Source organism: Rhea pennata, chromosome 3, assembly GCF_028389875.1.
Source record: "Rhea pennata isolate bPtePen1 chromosome 3, bPtePen1.pri, whole genome shotgun sequence".
NCBI lineage: Eukaryota > Metazoa > Chordata > Aves > Rheiformes > Rheidae > Rhea > Rhea pennata.
Window position 1 is genome coordinate 48,489,636 of NC_084665.1, and position 19,099 is coordinate 48,508,734.

At 38.1% G+C, this 19,099-nt stretch overlaps 1 protein-coding gene across 1 annotated transcript in view; it reads left to right on the forward strand.

The window, feature by feature from the left end:
• The window catches only part of DISC1 (DISC1 scaffold protein), a 201,882-nt gene extending 185,055 nt beyond the window's left edge, over positions 1–16,827 (forward strand). The window contains exons 12-13 of the mRNA XM_062573048.1: positions 4,142–4,186; positions 16,209–16,827. Of these exons, the coding sequence (XP_062429032.1) occupies positions 4,142–4,186; positions 16,209–16,517 (354 nt within the window). The 3' untranslated portion in view covers positions 16,518–16,827. The remainder of the gene's footprint in view (positions 1–4,141; positions 4,187–16,208) is intronic.
• Positions 16,828–19,099: the final 2,272 nt, after the last annotated feature.

A 19,099-nucleotide genomic window follows, 5' to 3' on the forward strand; every position in this document is an offset into this window, starting at 1 on the left:
AGGACCTGAGGAGGTATTCTCACGTCTATTCACTCATCGCTCCTAGGACTGACAAACTGAAAAGAAAAAAAGAAGCGGAAGTTTTTTAATATAAGAATGTTTGTTCATTTTCCAAATTTCAGAAAAGGCTGAATAACACAGCTGTATTTTATCAGAACGTACTCAACTAATCTTCCTCTGCCAACTGAATTGCTCTGTGACGCCTGCAGCTTTGACTCCTGAGGCTAAGTTATGCATCAGTGACAACTGCAACCCATTACAACCATAAAAGAAAATATATAGACTGCGTTCTGATTCTGCATTTAGGGTTAGTCAGCTTGTTTTTGTACTTGCAGGGTTTGGGAGTTTTTCCCTTGTTGCAGGATGTAGAAATTTTACCCAGAAAAGTGTACCTTTAGGTAGTAAAACTGATGGGGTCGCAGTGGGAGTGACAGCCAGAGTGGCCTGCTAGAGGAGAGCTAGAGCATAGCACTCCCTAGCATCTCCCTGTTGTTCATCACAAGGGCAGAATATTTTTAAAAAACTTCTGACGCATTTTTCAGACTTGCAAATCATGATAATTTCCTGTTGTTGTTTTGTTTTGAAGAGAAGGTAGTGCAAGAAAGAAAATACCTTGATCCAAGTAAATGGACTTACTTGAAAGGCATGAACCAGTTTTGCAGCATTTAAATGGTCTGTTATATGGTATTGTAATTTTTTTATTTATAAATGGTTTTATGTTTATGAGAAACAAAAAGCAGTAGTGTGGCCTTTAGCTTCTAACTTGGCTGTCTGTGCATCTTCCATGAAATAACTTACTGATGTCCATTAGTAGTGAACTATTTTATAGCCATTTATCAAGAAGTAAGCATATCTAATGGAAGAACTCACAGTTTTCAAGATTCTTGGTTTGATATTATTTAACAAGGTTATAGTGTCCCTATGAGAGGAATATCTTGATGTTTACTGTGTTTCTAGAGTGACTGTACCCTTCAGCTGTGTTATCTGTGTTCTAGATTAGGGAATTTCAAGAAAGAGCTGTTAGTCATTGAAGCAGAAAAGAGTGGCACTCTATGTATCTAGAGAATATTGAATTACTAGCTTCAAACAATATAGCAGAAGGTAATAATAGCATATGTGCACGTATGTCCTTCATTTCAAGTTGCTTTTCGTTGCCAGGTAGTTGATTTACTTCATGGTGAAATAAAGTGTTCCAGTTATTTATCTTGTTATATCTGGCAAAGTATTTTTGTGGACAGGATATTGGTTTTGTTGATGTATATTATAAATACAGTTTCCCATGTATATAATTATCTTTTACCATCCTGGTTTCATTAGAAAACAAACATATTAAGAAACAACAGAAAAATAAAAGAAAGCAGAATAGAGTAATGGAAAGAATCCTTAGATCCTCAGATCCTACTTTGCAAAAAGTCCATGCTTTTTGTTTTTAATTAAATATCTTCACTGGATCATAAAATGTACTCTCAGACATGAAATATGTCAGGTATAAATCCCTTGAAAGTTCAGATATTTTTCTGTCATATGTGAGTACAGGTTTATTAACTGTCAACAGTTACTTTATAGTCTTCATAACTAGAGTTCCTAAGACAGTACGGGTTTTTCTTTTTGTTTTGCAGTTTGTTTATGCTGTAAACTGACATCCCAGAATAATCTCATAAATTGGACTTCCTTTGTAAAAGCTAAAGTGGGAATACAATCACATACTTTGGCAGCTCAGCTTGCTGAATCATCATTGCTAATTTTTTGGTCAAAATGAAATAAAATGAGGCCAACAAAAATCATCCTGAAACAACTGGAGTTATTTAAAAATTAAGCTGTACCCTTCTTGCTACATATAACTCATTAGAAGATAGTATCTATAAAAATGCGGAAGCACTGTTACAGACAGTATTACTAGCCTTAATCACGTCATAGTCTGCTTTTAGTTTAATCTAGGTAAGAGATTCTGGAGTTTTCACATATGCTTCAATTTTCTAGGTGATGACAATCTTGTTGAAACTGAAGTGCCCCATCAGTGCAGTTCTAAATGTCTTTTGCTGGCTAAATGGGCTTGATTTTCTGCTCAGTCTCTGAGAAATTCAAGATGGGTTCTAGTTTTTATCCCAGAAATGCTCTATGGTTGTAAATTGACTCCAAATTACTTTGCCCAGGCTACATGTCAGAGATGTCAGAGAAGCTCATTATTACAGTTAGATATGTATCTGGGTGATTTCTAAAATACACAGTAACATTTCTCTTCAGATATTAACGCCTGCTTGTTCCATTTCTTCTTATGGAATCTTGCTTTATTTTTCGCTTGTTGATAATGTAGGTGTAAGCAAAACTTTTTTATAACGCCAGAAGCAGCAATGATAACTAATAAATACAGAGATGTGTGTGTGCTGGGATCTCCCTAACACCAAGTATCTCAATGAACATGTGTGCACCTGCAGCTTGAGTTTCTGACCTATCCTTTTTTCTCCTTCTTCTGCTATCTGGCATGCTGTGCAGTGTTCCCTCTTAATCCCTATGAAGGAAAGAAACACCTACTAGATTTCAAGAAAATTGAGGTGATTAAAGTTACAAGGTAAAAACCAAAAATCACTAGTGTAACCTTTTTTAAGTCAACATTTTTGGTAGTTGTCGTATCAGAATTCTTGTAGATTATTTCTCCTTCCTTCACCATAACTGAAAGAGAAAGAAGGGGTTAAAGGAAGAGCTGCTATCTTTTCCTAACCTCTGCATGCTTCAGTTTTACCAGCTTGGGAAGATGTTTGGGAGTCTTTTGTAAAGCACTTTGGGAAGGTGTTGTTTAAGACGTTAAATGTTCTAAGTGATTTTGAAGAGGACAATCATGAAAAAGAACAACAATAACACATTTTTTAATGTGATTTCTGTCATTAAAAAGAAGTCATCACAGCCTATGACACAACTTTTTTCAGAATTTAGAGGTAGCAGGCAACAAGAAAGCCTCTATCAGCAGGCTGTAACTTATTACTGTGCGTTGAAATAGCTTGTGATCCAGCAGGCAAATGTGCAATGTGTAAAAGACAAAGCCTTTAGGAAGCTAAATAAACTGTGCTTTCATTTGAGATTTAATTAAATGTTGTATTTGTAGAGCTTTAAAAATCATTTGGCAACTTTAAATTTAATCTTTGTTTTAAATGTCAGCATTAAGCATCACTGAAAGTCAGTGTTTGAATATTTTCTGTATTCTTAATGCATGCAGCAAATGGTTCTTGTGACAACAGGCAGCTGACTTGTGTACAATGGTCAGATCGCTGTTGTGCAGTCACACTTACTGGTGTGCATTGAGAAGCCCCTTAGTTGCATCTTTTGGTAAACATGCTAACTCTTTGGATAGAGATCTTGGTATCTCACTAAGTTTAATCCTTACAAGTGCATTGAATATTAAAGGTAAAAGAAATCTAAACAAGAAAGACAAATTAGATCTACTCTTTTCAGGTTGTTTACTGAAATACTCAGCAATAATGATCTTAGAACAGAGTAATAATTTTACACTTTATATATACACATAGTCAGGATAATAAGTATTGCCTTATCAAGGCAATGTCCCTATCTAAGTTTATTTGAAGATTATCTGAATTGTTGTAAGTGTGATGAATACTAATGATTTTCCACTAACATTAACACTGAATTTCTTTGCTTGCTCCTCAGCCAGTCAGTGGAATGTTGGCTAATTTCTTATAGACTTTACAGCTGAAGCAAGTTTTGAGAGAGGATCTGACTATGGTTAGCCTGTTACCTGTACAAAACATTGGTGGGATCCTTCGCTTGTCCTGCCCAAAATCACTTACAGAATTTGTGCCAAAAAATTTCTGTGGACTGTTGGACAATATACAGATCATTAAGAAATTGGTAGAAAAGTTTATCTCAATGCCTAGTAGGTCTTTCAGTTTTAGAGAGAGTATTCCTTGTGGCTTTTAACAAAGAAACCAAAAGTCAAACTTTTAATTAAATACTGTGGCTGCCACTGTTCCACTATAAAGGTGATTGAAATATTGTTTCATTGTGCAGCAAAATGATGTAATTGTTCAGCTTATGTAACTTTCTCTCATATGCTATACTAAAGTGCACTGAAACTTAAATGTTTATACAACATGCATCTACCATATACTTAATAACATATCTCTAACAGGTTTTGGAAGATACTTCATTTGGTGCAGAAGGTCATTTATCTGAGGTAAGTGTTTTCTAGGCAATGTTGTACAAACTTTTCTGGGGTTGAATTATAACTAATGATACTTGTTTCTGTAGTATTACTCTTGGGTAAAAACTGAGAGCAAAGCTGTTACTGTGTGTGCAAGATTTAGAAAAGCGACAAAGGCACAACTATGCTTTTTTTTTTCCTTTGATAATAATAACAAAATTGCTTTTGATTTCAGAAAATTTATAGTTAAATCCTGTGCTAGTACTTTTAACATATATCAACAAAATGATGATATGTCCAGGACCAGTAGATCCAATAGGACCTATAGGTCCTACTTCCTGTAAGACCAGTAATAGTTAGCCAACCTCAGTGTAGCACCATAGTGATGCTTTACTTGTGTCTGTGTATACCACTAAAAATACCTTTCTGAATCCCATTTAATTTATTTGTTTTGAGAAGTATAAAAGCATAGAGCAGAAGAATATATTTCAATAGGAATTTTATCTGAGTAAAAATACTGAATGTTTGCCATTTTACTGTATTTTTGTAAATAAAAAGTCTTGACCAAAGTCTAGGGTAACTGAATAGTTTGAGACGTATTCCCTATGAAAATAAGTGATGAGAGAAATCTGCTTGCTGCTGCCTACATACAAACTGAGAGTTTAGGTAATATATGTTTAAGGACATTTATACTGGACCAAGGAGCTGTATCGATTCACTATGGTCCATTCTTACATCAGTATGGCTTGTGCTGCAACTTGCATATTAACAAAATTTAGTATCAGTGCATTGTGTCCAGCAGGCAAATTAATTGCATGGGTAAGTAACCTTCAGTTCACCTCCCATAATAGCATACATGCAACCTGTTAAGTACAAGTGACAAGTGCTCAGACAAGCAAATTAAAAAAAAAAAAAAGAGAGAGAGAGAGAGAGACTGTGTTGCAGTTTGGGATAGCTATTTGGATGAGCCATTCCTTTGGATTCCCACCAATTAATCCAGGAACTGTGGAGCATCTAGAACACTCCAGGAAAGATAATCTACCGCAAGACCAAACTCAGACTGTTGACCTTCTACACAAGGAGACTGTGAGATGAGTGCATGTCTAGGATGGAATGCTTAGCTGTGCAGGAATTAGTATAAATAAAAACAGGAAGCCCTGAGAGTGAAGACAAGCGTTGCAAAAAGCAGTCACCAGAAAATGCAAATGGCCTTTCTTGCTAGTGGACTTGGTTGTGAATTAAAGCAGAACTGTGTAGTTGATTGTGCCCAAGGATGATGTGATCTAGGAGCAGGTAATCCCACATGATAAAGACAGGAAAAAACCCTATACTACCAGAAAGAGAAAACAATGAGAGTGTGTTGGTAGCATCAAGCCTCTGACAATAGGTAGCTGCCAAGACATAAGAATTTGCTGGAAACTAAAAATTTCACAAGGTCTGGACCAAGGCAAATGAGAAAGCTACCGCAGGCTTATGTGTAGCCGTGACCTGCACTGAAAGCTATGGTAGAGCCCAGTTCTTGGGTGAAGAAGTTGTTCCTTTGCTTAACAGGGGATGCATCCAGAGCACGTGAGTGCTGAGCTCATGAATGTGCTCAGCAGAGCAGACAAGCACAGAGGGGTGCGATACCGTTGTGAAAGTCTGCTTCCACAGCGAGGGCATTAACAGCTTAATCTCTAGAGTGCCCAGTGCCTGTGGAACTGAGCTTTGCCCTTCTGGAGTTTTAAGAAAAAAAATGCATGAAGAGAATGGAGAGACACAATATAATAAGAGAAATGGAAACTAGCTAGAAAGCCAGGCTCTACCACGCTACCACAGACAGACTGATGCTGACTTGCAGACAGCTCTATATAAGCTCCTGGAAGCTGTCAGCACCCTGGACCATGGCAAGGCTTTGCTTAAATCTTCCCTTGATGCGCTGATCCCTTAATCCACTTTTGTCAGTCCCCCTTTTGCCTGTGGGAGAGTACGCTGCTGGTCATTCCAGATTGCCACAGCTGGGTGATTCAGGACCAGAGGTAGGGATGACCAATGCTATGAACCACCTGTAAGTGATACCTAGCTATGCTGACTCCAGGGCACAGCAGGATATGGACACTAGCAAACAGTGTGGTGCTTTTGCTTCTTTCAAAGTCCTGACCCACTGTGAATTTTTATTTGCAAGTCAATAAATAGCATCAACCTCCCACAGCAGGAATTGGAATTATCTGTTTAATTAAATGAGCCAGTGTGGTAGTCCACACTGGTTTTAGGAATTCTGCACTCAGGGAAGATCTTCAGTCTACTAGAGACGAGAAAGGGAAGACTGCTGTCACACAGCGCAGCAGGATGCCCAAGTCCTGCAAGGCAAGGGAAGGCTCCCTTCCTGCATAGATGCTTTTCCAAAGAAACTCCTCAGTAACTGTAAGATACATGAGGGGAAGGATTCCCAACATCAGGCTGTAATTTTGATGAGTTATTGAACACTCCCATATGTTGTTGTACCCATTTGGAAGAGGGACAGGGATCTGTGTAAGCAAAGAAAATGTGGGAAAGTGTGTGATGGTGGGTGGGAGGTAGTTGCTTGCAGTTGCGAAGCAGCTGTCTGGAAAGCTTTAAGCCTGAATCGTTGCATATGAGAAGCTGAGAAGCATGTTGTAGTGCTGCATTCTCCTAGATACAATAAGCAGGCTGATGGAACAAGCTAGCAGTCTGTAAGTGGGAAGTGATAAGGGCAAAAGTAATCAGGAAACAATCTTGATCCCATTTCTGAGAAAAGGAGAAGAGCCACCTCCTTTTGCAGGAAGAACTCTGTAGGGGAAGGAAGCAGTAGATAATCTTGGGCATCCTCTAGAAGAAATCATGTTTAAGGTATAGCACTGTCTTCTTTGCAGAAAAGTGCAGACACAATTGCAAAATACGTATCTATGTCAGCAATACTTTAATGGGCAAAAAAATTTAAAAGGGATAGGGGGAAAAAAAAAAAACACATGTTGCCAAAGCTGAGCCTGAAAGAGTAGCACACAGTGTAAGAATGAAACCAGAAGGACCACAGTGCACACTACGATACAGTAAGCAAAAGACGTGCAAACCAGCAGGTGGGTTTACAGATAAGCTGAACGAACATAAGGGATAGAAGAAAGAAAGCTTCTCACTTCTTCTAACAAGAAGTGTAGATGAGAAAATAAGGAAATGGGACCACATTGCAGAAATTCTTCTTCTCTATTTAGTTTGCTTTGCTCTTTCCAAAAAAACCCCGAACTATGTCCATATATATAACACTCTTAGTATTCACTACAAGGTGGCAAGAGAAGAACATGGCAAAGAATCCAGGGTAAGTGAGATGCACTGAAGTCAGGATAGACTGATGAAATTTATTCTGAAGCGCATAAGAGCCAAGAAAAACAATCTCCCAACCCTTAACAAGCTTGTTTGAGAACTCTTAGAGGGAGGTTGAAGTCTCAGGCAATCTGTAAAGGGCAGATTTGGTATCTGCCTTTAAAAAGGGGATAAACTAGAAGAATATGTGCCAGTCAATGTAATTTCAATTAGGATTAGAATTCCAAATGATCTTGGTAGATTGAAAGAATAGCCTGAAATCAATAAGATGTGATACATTAAAAGACTGGTGCAAATTACATTTGAGAAAAAAAAATCAGGTTCATGTGTACAGATGGTGAATAGCAAGCTAAGATGACAACGCTGTAAAAGCAGAATCTATGGTTATAGTGGGCTACAAAAAGAGTGGGATTCATTACCTTCATCCTGTTGCAAAAAAGGGCAAATGTCTTTTGTGGCCTTATGAATGGGAATGTCAGATGTGAGAGGTAGTTAAGGTAGTTACTGTGCTGGGTTGAGAGTGTTAGAGCCTCCAGAGGAGTACTGCTCTGGCGTGGGCACTGTACTCTGTGGAAGACGGGGACCTAGTGAAGAAGGGAAGGAAGCAGAAATCAAAGATTTGGGAATCTTGATCTGATTAAAAGTCAAAGTCTTCAATCGCAAGTCTTCAGTCAGTAATGAAGGTCAGTGATCAGATACCATTGTGTGCTGTGCAGGGGTAAAATGAAACATAATCAGCTTAATTGGCAGCAAGGGAAGTTTGAACTAGGAAAGCTTATTCCCTGCAAGGACAAGTTAGCCCTGGAACAGGCGATCTTACCAACAACTTTTTCGGAGCTGTGTAGGCAGACATCAGTCGAGGGCAGTCAGGCTGTGTTTGATCTCATTACAAATCACAGAGGGGACTTTGGTGATCACTTGTTGCTTTCTGGTCTGCCTTTCCATGCCTGGATGGTTGTGGTGATGAATAATGTACTTTTTTGAGAATAAGAGGCTAAGCCTGTTTTCAATGGCCATTTTGCCTTCCTCCTCTGCCTCAGCTGCCCATAACTGTGCACACAGCATAGGGATTTTAGGCATAGGGCATCACAGTGCACAGAGATATGTTTTCTTCATGTGTACTCTGGACACTTTGTGGGTATGTAGCTCATTAACTGAGGACATGTGAAAATAGCCTGCACGTGACTGAAGCATTTGCTCAAGCATGAGATGATATGGATGTTTGCACTTTGTTTCTAGAAAAGATTTAAGAGATACCTTGGGTGGACTTTCTGGAGTTTCAAGTACTCTTAATTTCCATTCACTTGAGGGGTAGGAGTCTGTTTGCATTCAGCTCTTCTGCAAACAGCAGGTTACTATTCTAGGCCTTATGCTTGTGAAGTATCTTGTCTACAAGGGTAACTTTTGTAGTTGATTGTTTAGAATGATTTTAATTCTTATAGGAGATGGAGGGTTTAGTGCAAATGAAAAAATCTGTGTCTGATGTTCTGCAGATGGTCTTCTATGGCTTTAATTTTACGTATTTTATTGGGGTTATGATGTTGCTGGTTTGAAGTAAGGCAACTTATCTTTACAAAGTTCTTGTGTAGAGAGAATAAATTTTAAGGATGTATCTGGGAATTCTGCTTCTCAGCACAATGACCAAACACTGTCTCTAAATGAGTTAGATTAATCTAGCTACTAGATTACTAATTCTTCTTAATAAAATTGCTGAATTAGATTCAAGAGGGCATGTGTTTGCACTGGAAAAGGTGATCAAACATTTTCCCTAAGTAGTGCTGCAGTGAAGCTGTCACTCATAGGTGACTAAAATGACTTATAAAGGAATAAAATGAAATGAAGCAGACTAAAGTGGAAACCCTTCCCTCCCCTCTGAACTCACTGTGCTGATGCTGTGCAGCAGTGGGCGCATCATCTGCTTTCCATGTTTCTCACATCAGAATCTTGCATCTCTCAGAGAGAACGAGAATTTCTATTCTGTATGAAAAGGCAGAGGAATTTCTTCAGAGTTACCAGCTTTAAAAAATTAACAAATCACATCCATTTTTGTATCTGTTTTCATCTGCTTAAGAATAATAATAAAAAAACCCAGCCAGCTACATCCCCTGTTCACACAAAAATCCATAAAGCAATATTGCATCTCAGCACTCCCCTGACTACTTCAGTCTCTCCTAGCTGCTCCCTAAAAGTGCTGTTAGTGCAGAAATAACCGAACAAGTCTTAAGTTGCCATGAGAGTTACAGCTGCATGTAGCACTGACATAACCTGCAAGCTTGGATGAGTGGTATTTTATTAATATTTTGAGCTGGAAGCAGAGTCCATTTTCTTCTTCTTGTGCAGTGTAAATCCCAATTTCTAACCGGAAGCTGCTCTGAACAGTTTGTGTGTCACTGCCAGTGCTTTCCCTGCCTACATACACAAATGTCAAATAAGAATGTGACCAGTGACTTCCTGCTTGAGCAGGGGCGTTGGACTAGATGGTCTCGAGAGGCCCTTCCAACCTCAACCATTCTGTGATTCTGTAACAGGCATGAAAGACACCAGGAGGAATCTTCCCTCTCTACTTCTTTGGGCTGTCTTGTTTCTCTCAAACCAAGAGCTGGGGGTAGGAGCAGTGAAATTCATTGAATATTTAGAATTTTCCTGTATGCTTTTGAAAGCAGTGTATATTTTTTGCAATCTCATGTATAACTCTTGTTAATATTAAACTGAAGTTAGAGCTGTCTGCACCAACACATCTTTCTGATCCATAAAGGCATAAATATACTCCCTTTAAAATCATAATCTGTACAATGACCCTCTTGTATTTTTCATATGACACCTGTGAGAACGTTCCTGAGAGGCACTGCCTGTCTAAACTGTGAAGGGACTTTTCATTTAAATGAGAAAGGCAGCTCTGTGTCATGCAGATGCAGAGGTAATTTATCCATACACTATTAATAATGTATTACGGAGGAATTAAGCTTCAGAATACATATTAGGTATTTAAGATTAATAGAATATAACCTCAATCTTACAGAGATACTCTAGTTACTCTGCAGTGCAACAGTAGCCATACAGTTATGATTAAACATGTTTCAAGTGTTTCAAGACTCGGACAAGTTTGATCTGTTTTTTTGAAGACTAATTTAGATTCAGATCTCCCTCTCTCTATATGTATTATTGTAAAAAATCTGTGTTGGACACATTTTTTCCTAAGACTCATTTTCCATTTATCTTGATTTCCAAAATAAACAGGATTTCTGTTACATTTTTTTTCAGTTACATTCCATTATGTGCTCAAAATGTGATCCTTTGGGAAAAATGCACACTATATATTTTTGTATATATGGTAGAATGGGTATTTTATTTTAAGTGAGAATCTAAATACTCATTTGACAATGGTATTGATACCCATGACTCTGCAATAATTATAGAATCTGATTTCTAAGCGCTTTTAATTCAAGACCAATTCACCCTTGCCTGAAACTGCAGCAGGGTAGAACCTAATAGCCAATGGCTAGAACACCAAAACATAGGTTATTACTGATACAAAGCACTATGAGATGCCTTTGCCACAAAGCAAGCATTTTCCTGAAGTCCCAGGCCTTGTTTGGTTTGGTTTGGTTTTTAAGTTGGACCCTTTCTTTACTTGACTGTAAAATTTTATTTAAAAAGTAAAAAAAAAAAAAAAAAAAAAAAAAAAGAGCCAAACATGAGATCATTGGGTAGCCATATCCTGTTGAGGGCAGTCATTCAGCTGCGCTGGTACTGTGAATTTCAAGGCTCTAGTTACATTTTATCTGGGATTTTCAGGATCTATGCAGAATTAGACCAGACTTACAAATTGGTGTCTCTTTGCTACAGATGATTGGGACTCCTTTCAAACTCATGTCCAGAAACACTTGTAAGTGAAATATATCTTAGAACTTCCACACTTCTTTGTTTTCTTGGAGGGGAGGGGGGAGTCTAACTGTTTGTTTGGAAAGGCTTAGTTGCTTTCGTATGTTAAAAGCAGTGTCATGTTGATAGTCCACAGCAAGCCACTAACTAGTGGGAAACGAGTTTGGCAAGCCAAGGGAAAGGAAGGTTGATCACCATTTCTATACTGCTTTTGAACAGCTACATTTTAAAGCTCTGTCACCAAAAAATAATTTTGTGATGGTGCATTTGACAAGCTCTATCCAAGATCTACATTGTGCTTGACAATACACGTCTGCATACCAAGAGCCAGATCCTTTCCTGAGGAACAGATGTGGAGAAAGGAAGAATTTATTATCCCTAGCTCAAGAGGGGAAAACTGAAGCAAAGGAGGAGGCTGTGACTTGTCCAGAATCTGAAGGGAACATGCAAATATCTAGTGCACTCATTACATGACTTAACCATTTCTCACATCTGATTATATACTGTGCATTCTGATCTTGCTGTAATATTACACCTACTTAGTTCATGTTCCTAAGATGAGGCTTAACATAAAAGGTGCCCATGTCACAAGGTCTTGATAATACCATGCAAAGAGACATTAAAATATGGATGTTTTTGTAGTCACTGCAAAAGTACATGCAATATTAAGTTTTGCGTGGTTTGGATTGATGGGAAACCCTATGGTCACTGTCAAGTAAATTAGGCATTTTAATTAATAATTTCTAAAACATTGCCAGGTTAGGAGAGGCAGTGCTCACAGATCCTTTTCCTAGCTCGTACTGCACTAGCTCTACACATACTTCTCTGTCCTGAAGTAGTACTGAAAAGGTTAACTTATGTCACAGAATTGACTTGCAGTAACCAGTGAAAGTCCCAGCTAGTCGATAGCTTCCTATTTGAGGTGCATGCTTAACTATGTCCTAAATTTGACACAACAACGGCAGCTCAGCAGGCTTGCTGGACAGATGGAGCATGGAGTTGCTTCTTAAGTGTGTGCTGTTTGTAAAAAAACTCCCTTGTAGCTGGCAGAATGGGTAATAGGTTCATTGTAGTGGCTTTTGCAGTATTAACACTTTATCCAAATGTTGTGGTTTGCATGTTTTTGCAGCAGCTGACAGTCGTCCTCATATCAATCATTTGTCTAACTGAATCCAGGTTCAGTTCAGTTAAGTAGATGGTACCATAAGACTTACCTACTGCTTGAGCCACTGGCAAAGTTGGAGGAATGAATGCAAACTTCTGCCATTTAAGTGGCTGGAGGGGTTGTAAGTCTTAAGCTGAGCCTAAGATAAAATGGAAAATATTGGAAATCCCTTAAGACAGTGGATGGCTCCAGATCACTGAACAACGAAAGCCCAAGGAATGACTATGGTGGATCAGGAGAAAGGGGTATGTAATATTCAAGTGGAGCAAGACAAGAGAGAAGATTGCTGCTAAAATGGGATGTGCACATGCAGGGAGGGGAGCTCATTGCTGTAAGGCAGGAAAAACTCTGGATGTCAGTGGAGAGTCTGTTGTAAGTCTAGGAAAGAGGCTAAAGTCTGGATGGCTTCTGTGACAAGATTATCAAGTGGGGAAAAATAGAAGTTTTTTTCTAAGGTACTGTGTAGAATTTTGTTCTGAAAAAGAGGAATCAGTTGTGTTTCATTACAGTCCTGATAGGATGTTAAAAGCTTCACCAAGGGGAATAATCATGCTAAAAAAATTGTGTAATCGTTTCTTCAGGGCTATTTACTTTCCTTGTGTGTTTTGATATTCAGAGTGTTGTTATTGGCATGCTAATGATGAAGGGCACAAATCTCACTTCTGCATTATTGTTTCAGGCCTTCTGGAGAGGTTTTATGCTTTGTGTATGCGCATGTTAACAGAATAAAAGCAGAGCATAGCTTTTAGAAGAAATAAAAGCTGGGTCACAGGAATAATTAGCAGTCTGTTTGCCCTCTTTACAGTGCTTTTCCACAGTTTTCCCTGGATTCACAGAAGGATGGAGGAAGTCTCCAACAGTTCCTTGGAAAAGGACCATAGACCCTTCAGTTTGTTTGCTAAGGATTTGCCTTTGGGCATCTTACAGGCTCACACAGAGCATTAATGAGGGCAGAGTGAATGGGAAAAGATTTTCCACTATTGGTGTTCACAACAGGGCTAGACAAATGCAGCCAGTGGGCTTATTGTTTAGATTAGATGCTCAGTGAAGACATAGCCTAAACTCCTTGTATTTGCATATACGAGAAAGGAAACATGAAGGCATTTTTAAAATGGAGAGGAGATGGATCCTCTCTTACAGCAGAACCAGACGGTGCTATTTGGGTGACTTTATATCTGGATGAACTGTCATACCATCAACAGCATTCCAAAAAGGAAAGGGGTACCCTATGGTAATGTATAACGCTTTTCATATTTAAATATACTTAATGACATAGGTATTCAAGAGAGTACTTTAACGTGTGGTTTTTAGTTGCTGTCTGTAATAACTGATGATAACTAAAGATGTCATCCTTCTTGACAGCATGAATTTGATTCAAAATTTAACATGCTAATACTTCTTGATAAAAGCAGTGACTGGATCAGACTAAAGAATTCAATATATTGATGTTGTAAGAGCTAGAGTCTGCTTTTTATATGTTACTATAAAATAGCAGTTCTCCCAGATGTGTACAGGACTAATTCATTTTGCCTAAGTACACAATCTGTAGTGAGACTCTTTGGAAATTTGATTTATAGTTTTTATCCGTCAAAGAAAATCTACACTTAAAGAGTTGCACTGTTCTTATTAAATTAACTGCTCAGCTATCATATAGCATTGAGTATTTTTGGTCTTGTTTTTCTTGTTTGATATGATGATTATGTGAAGGTCTGACTCTCTTATCAGAAATAAGCTTCAATAGAAAAATCAGAATTAAAGCTTTCTCTAGGTGGTCATCATTTCAGATGTGCTTCCAGACCAGTAAATTTTAATGGTTTCCTGACTATTCTCTTTCTAGAATAAGAGACCTAAGTACTTCTAAACTACTGTTACCTGTTTTTACATACGTGGCACAGTATGATTTGCTAAGAGCTTTCTGTTGGTGTAAATTGCCTGGGTTATCCCTCCTCCTAAAAGCATGTGGAAAGCTGCTGGTTCATTGAATAACAGTTTAGCTGCTGAATGAAAGATTTGTTCTCTATTGTCTGTCCCCCAGTCTTGAAACAAGGACATCCCTAGTCACCCTGGGGAGAATGTGTACCTTCTCCTCTCCTGTTCTTATATTTCAAAACAGTGGGTCAGATTTACTTTTATAAATTCTCTGAAGTTCTGCTGTAGGTTATGATATTTGATACTGACTACAGAGATGGCCACTCAGGTGTCATGCACTGAGCTAGGGATTCAACCAGCTGGTTCCCATGTTGTCCTTCCCTGACTCTAAGCTGTGGGTGTTTGTAGCAGAGACTCTCTCCAGCTCAGCAGTCCAGGATTGGAGCTGCAGCTGGTTGTCTTGGGATCTGCAGAACAGCTGCATCTGGCGGAAGACTTCAGAAGGCAGAAAGGTCAAGGCTCTGTGCTGTAAGGGAGGATGTGCCAGCTAGCAGAGCTCTTCTGACATTTGACTTGGTTTGTGTACACTGTGTGACCCGAAGTGTAGGAATGGCGTAGAGAAGTCTGGTCAATGTGTGTACCAAAATCAGACTGTTTTACAATGGGCAGCATTCCAGCAAGAATTTGCACCATGTCTTTGGAAGACTTAATGGACACAGGATTTCTCTCAACAACTACTGATATTTGCTATTATAGCTACAGATCACTGCAAAGTAGCCTTAGAGCAGGCCTAGGACACCAAGTTCTTTTTTAAAGAAGCGAACGTTTTCTGAACATGGTATACGGCCACGTGGATGTGTAGCTAGCTATATAAATGAGCAGGTCTATAGAAAACCCAGAATTAATTTGCTGGTGAAAGACTCATGTTGTTTTAACATGACTCCAAAAGTTTTTCAAACTGATGCCATAATCTGTTCCATATCGATACCCCCTAACTATCAATATAGCTACAGCTGTGGAGCTTTGGGGGGAGAGCAGAGGCTTGTCTCTGTGCTGCACAAATTGGTTGATCTTTTTTTTTTTTCTCCCCTCCGATTAGTTGCTTTTTGGGGTCATATTTCTCAAAGAGGAAGTCAGTACAAGATAAAAAGTACCCTCATAATTTGAGGATTAGACAAAACTGAATTTTAAGAAAAAATATTTTTGAAAATTTAAACTTATTTTGCCATAACAGTAATGAAGTGTAGAGTTTTGTCTTGTATTAAGAATTTGATCCTTTATTTTCTGACTAGTTGAGCAAAATCCCTAAATATTCTATCAAGATTTCCTATATTCCCCCCAAAAGTAAGCATATTTTATGTTTATAGGAGATGCCAAAAGTGATGCTTCTTGAAGTGTCTAAAGGGCCTAAAAGTGTGAGTCATACCTGCAAAAAAACAACTTGAAATTTTAGGAACCTAAATGGCTTAGGCAGCATGAGATTTCTCTCCCCTGCTGTGGTGAGACTCCATGGAAGAGGGAGAACAGTTCAGTCTTCACACCCCTGTAATCCTTTGATGAAAGTGACATCATGCCATTTTTCTGCTGGGAAGCAGAGTGCGACCACAAGCTCATTCCATTTCATATAAATCACGAAATCGTCTTGTAGTAACAACTTTCGGTTACTTCAAAGGGAATTTGGTTTCAGGCAATGTTTTAGCACTGCAAAGCATTATGTCCCCTTACCAATATTTTATTTTCTCCTTTATTTGCTGCCGGCTTCATGCATAAAAGTGCAATCAGCAACAAACATACTTTCTTTCCTTTTTCAACTTCCTGTAGGAGTTCTTCATATTTTCTGCAGAGCTGGGAGAAAAATGTGAGGCAATAAGTGAGAAATTGGTGCGTCTGGAAGATCAGCTGCAAACTTCAGTCTGCAAAGTTGATGATGGAGTTATTCATATCCTTTTTGATATATACATTTCATGTGTGTGTGTATGTATGCGGAATACTTGCCTTTCAGATTCACATGAGGTACTATTTTTTAAATGTAGATTAAATATATTAAGAAAGAGAGATTTGATTGTCTTGCTGAAGTGGACATTTTTGTTAGAGCAAGTTTTCCTGTGGTGCGTTTTCGCTGTGGCCTGATCCAGCTTTAATTGATTTAAACAGAAGTTGGTTTCTTGTAAATCAAGATGAGGCATTGAAATGCCTTTACCCTACCATTTTATCCTCTTGTTTGTAATGCCCGTGTAAGTAAATGCTTATTGCACCAAAAGGTACATAGAAAGAAGCATCCATAAATCTCCATTTCCAAACGTGATTTAACTAAATTAAATGATACATCACTGACTCTGACTGTGAATATTGTCACATTTAATTTGGCCTTTGTTCCTTTTGAAAAAAAATGGTCAGCAGATGCATCATGTGGCAGCCTCTGCAATTTAATTTGCTTCTAACACTCCAGTGTAAATTACCAGATGAGATGTCTTATAAAGTATCCTTATCTCTTTCTGTGCTTCATCTGTCATTCAGCATCTGGTTAAAGATTGCTTAACCTTTACAAAGGCATTTGTTGGGCCTACTCTGTGGAAATTTTTCAAAATTGAGTGTAGAATATTTTCCATCTCTATCTTCCATAGAAAAATTTATCACAAAGAGACTTCGGTTTTCTGAGAAAGGAAAAAGAGCCTAAAAACTGTACAGAGACAGGGGAAGGTAAGAGTACTTAGTTTCTTAGCTTTTTGTGGAGAGGAGGTACTGGGCAGATGGATAATGAAGAAAGAAACCTGGATTTGGGAGGATTACCAGATCACCCTTACACATGCCTGAAGATGAGTCGAGGGTGACCATGGTGCTAAGAGGGATTCAATTCCTCCTGTACTGAAACAGAGATTGAAACAGTCCTGCAGGGGAGAGTTTAGAGAGGGCTGAGGCAAAACTAGAAAGGGTGTTGTATGGAAATTGCGGTGATATAACCTTGTTCTAGCTAAATAGGCATTTATTACCAACTAATGCAAAGTGTCTGTTCTACAGATGTGATCTCTTGGAATTTATTGAAATGATAAACTTCATTGCACAGAAAGATTATTTTCTTGTTCAGCATAGACCACTTTGCTCACTTTCTGTAAGCTTTCTTTACCGGATATATGCTCCCTTGCAGTTGTGTTTCCCCTGACAGTGTTCGTGAGCATTCTTTTCAGGACTACATGCATGTATGTCTTGTGTATGGGCAGGATATCTACTTCCTTCCTCTCTTAACATATATTTGCTCTCAAATGAACTTTAGTCAATGACTCTAATGAATAGCAGAGCACTGAGAGTTGTATTTGTGTGTTCTGTTCCCATCTTTGCAGGGGTATTAAGCTTGTATTCAGACCCAGCAGTCACTATGACACATCTGATCATAGTTACGGGCTACCACTAAGATGCAGTAAACTTGAAAAGTGCTTTTTTGATTCCTGAAGAAAATACACTAACAGAATGTAAAATAGTAGTATTTGTATTTTCTATATGCCATGTATGTTTCCTTCTGGATGTTCAAGCTGCAATACTTAGGTTAAAAATATTTAATCACTGTAAATTTGAGAGGAATTGTAGGTTAATATCATTCTAAGCTACAGTTGTCTGATCTAGATCTGATTAAAAGTATCAGTGAAATTTAACTCCTGTTTTCTAAATACAGAAATATAGCACTGATATCTTGGTCTTCCTGGTAAGACCACCAGTTACGAAACAAGAAACCATATTTAAAAAATAGGGACATATAGAGAAGCAGTTCAGCAATTCAGCTACCACTCATTAACATTCAGTTGCTACTTCAAAGGTAGTCCAGATCAATATGCATAAAAAGTTACCATCTGGTATATGTAATCACTATGCTACACTTCAAAAAGGACTGAATAAAGCAGCTACCACAGTGCTTTAAACCTATGGATTGCTTTCTAAGTAGGAATTGCTCAGTGCCTATGAAATAAACTTAGCCTCACTGGTAACTTGCTTATATTAAATGAACCAGAATTGAGATTGGTGCAAAGATTTAGCCTCAGTAGAAGAACTGATTATTAATAGTTGGGTTTATTACTAGCACAGTAGTTTATTTGATTTTAAATGAAACCATCTCTTATCTCACATGCTAGGCAATTATGCAGTCTTCATTAAAAATCTATAGAACTCTCAGAGAGTAAGGGCTTAAAGATCTGAAGTTGTAACGAAAGCAGTATAAACTTTCCAAACTCTTATTTTCTAGTTCTCTTTATCCATTCTCCTCACCTTCCTATCTCTCCACCCCCCAAAACTACCTTCCACATAGAAATATTACAAATTATTAGGTCAAAAATTTGATGAGATACTGCATAGATATAATTAGTCCTATTGTCTTCTCATTACAAGGCTTTTAAAGACCCCATTGAGAAAAATGAATTCCTGTTGCTCTCAAGCCATTTTGCCAATGTTTAGTATGTGTCATAGCTTTGATTAATAATTAACTTTGTTTTAGAAAAAAAATCCCAGATGTTGTTGTTTTTCATTCTACGTTTTGATGGCAAAGAACACTTGAATCAACCATGCTGCTGGTAATAATTGCCAGTGCAACCTGAACAAAAGGGAAGTATAGTGATATTTCTTTGCCCTGAGTTTTGCACTGACCCACTTGGGATTCTCATTGAATAGTGAAGCTTTTCACAGCAAGTGTTAAACTATGCTTTTGTATAAAAAGCATCAAACAATAG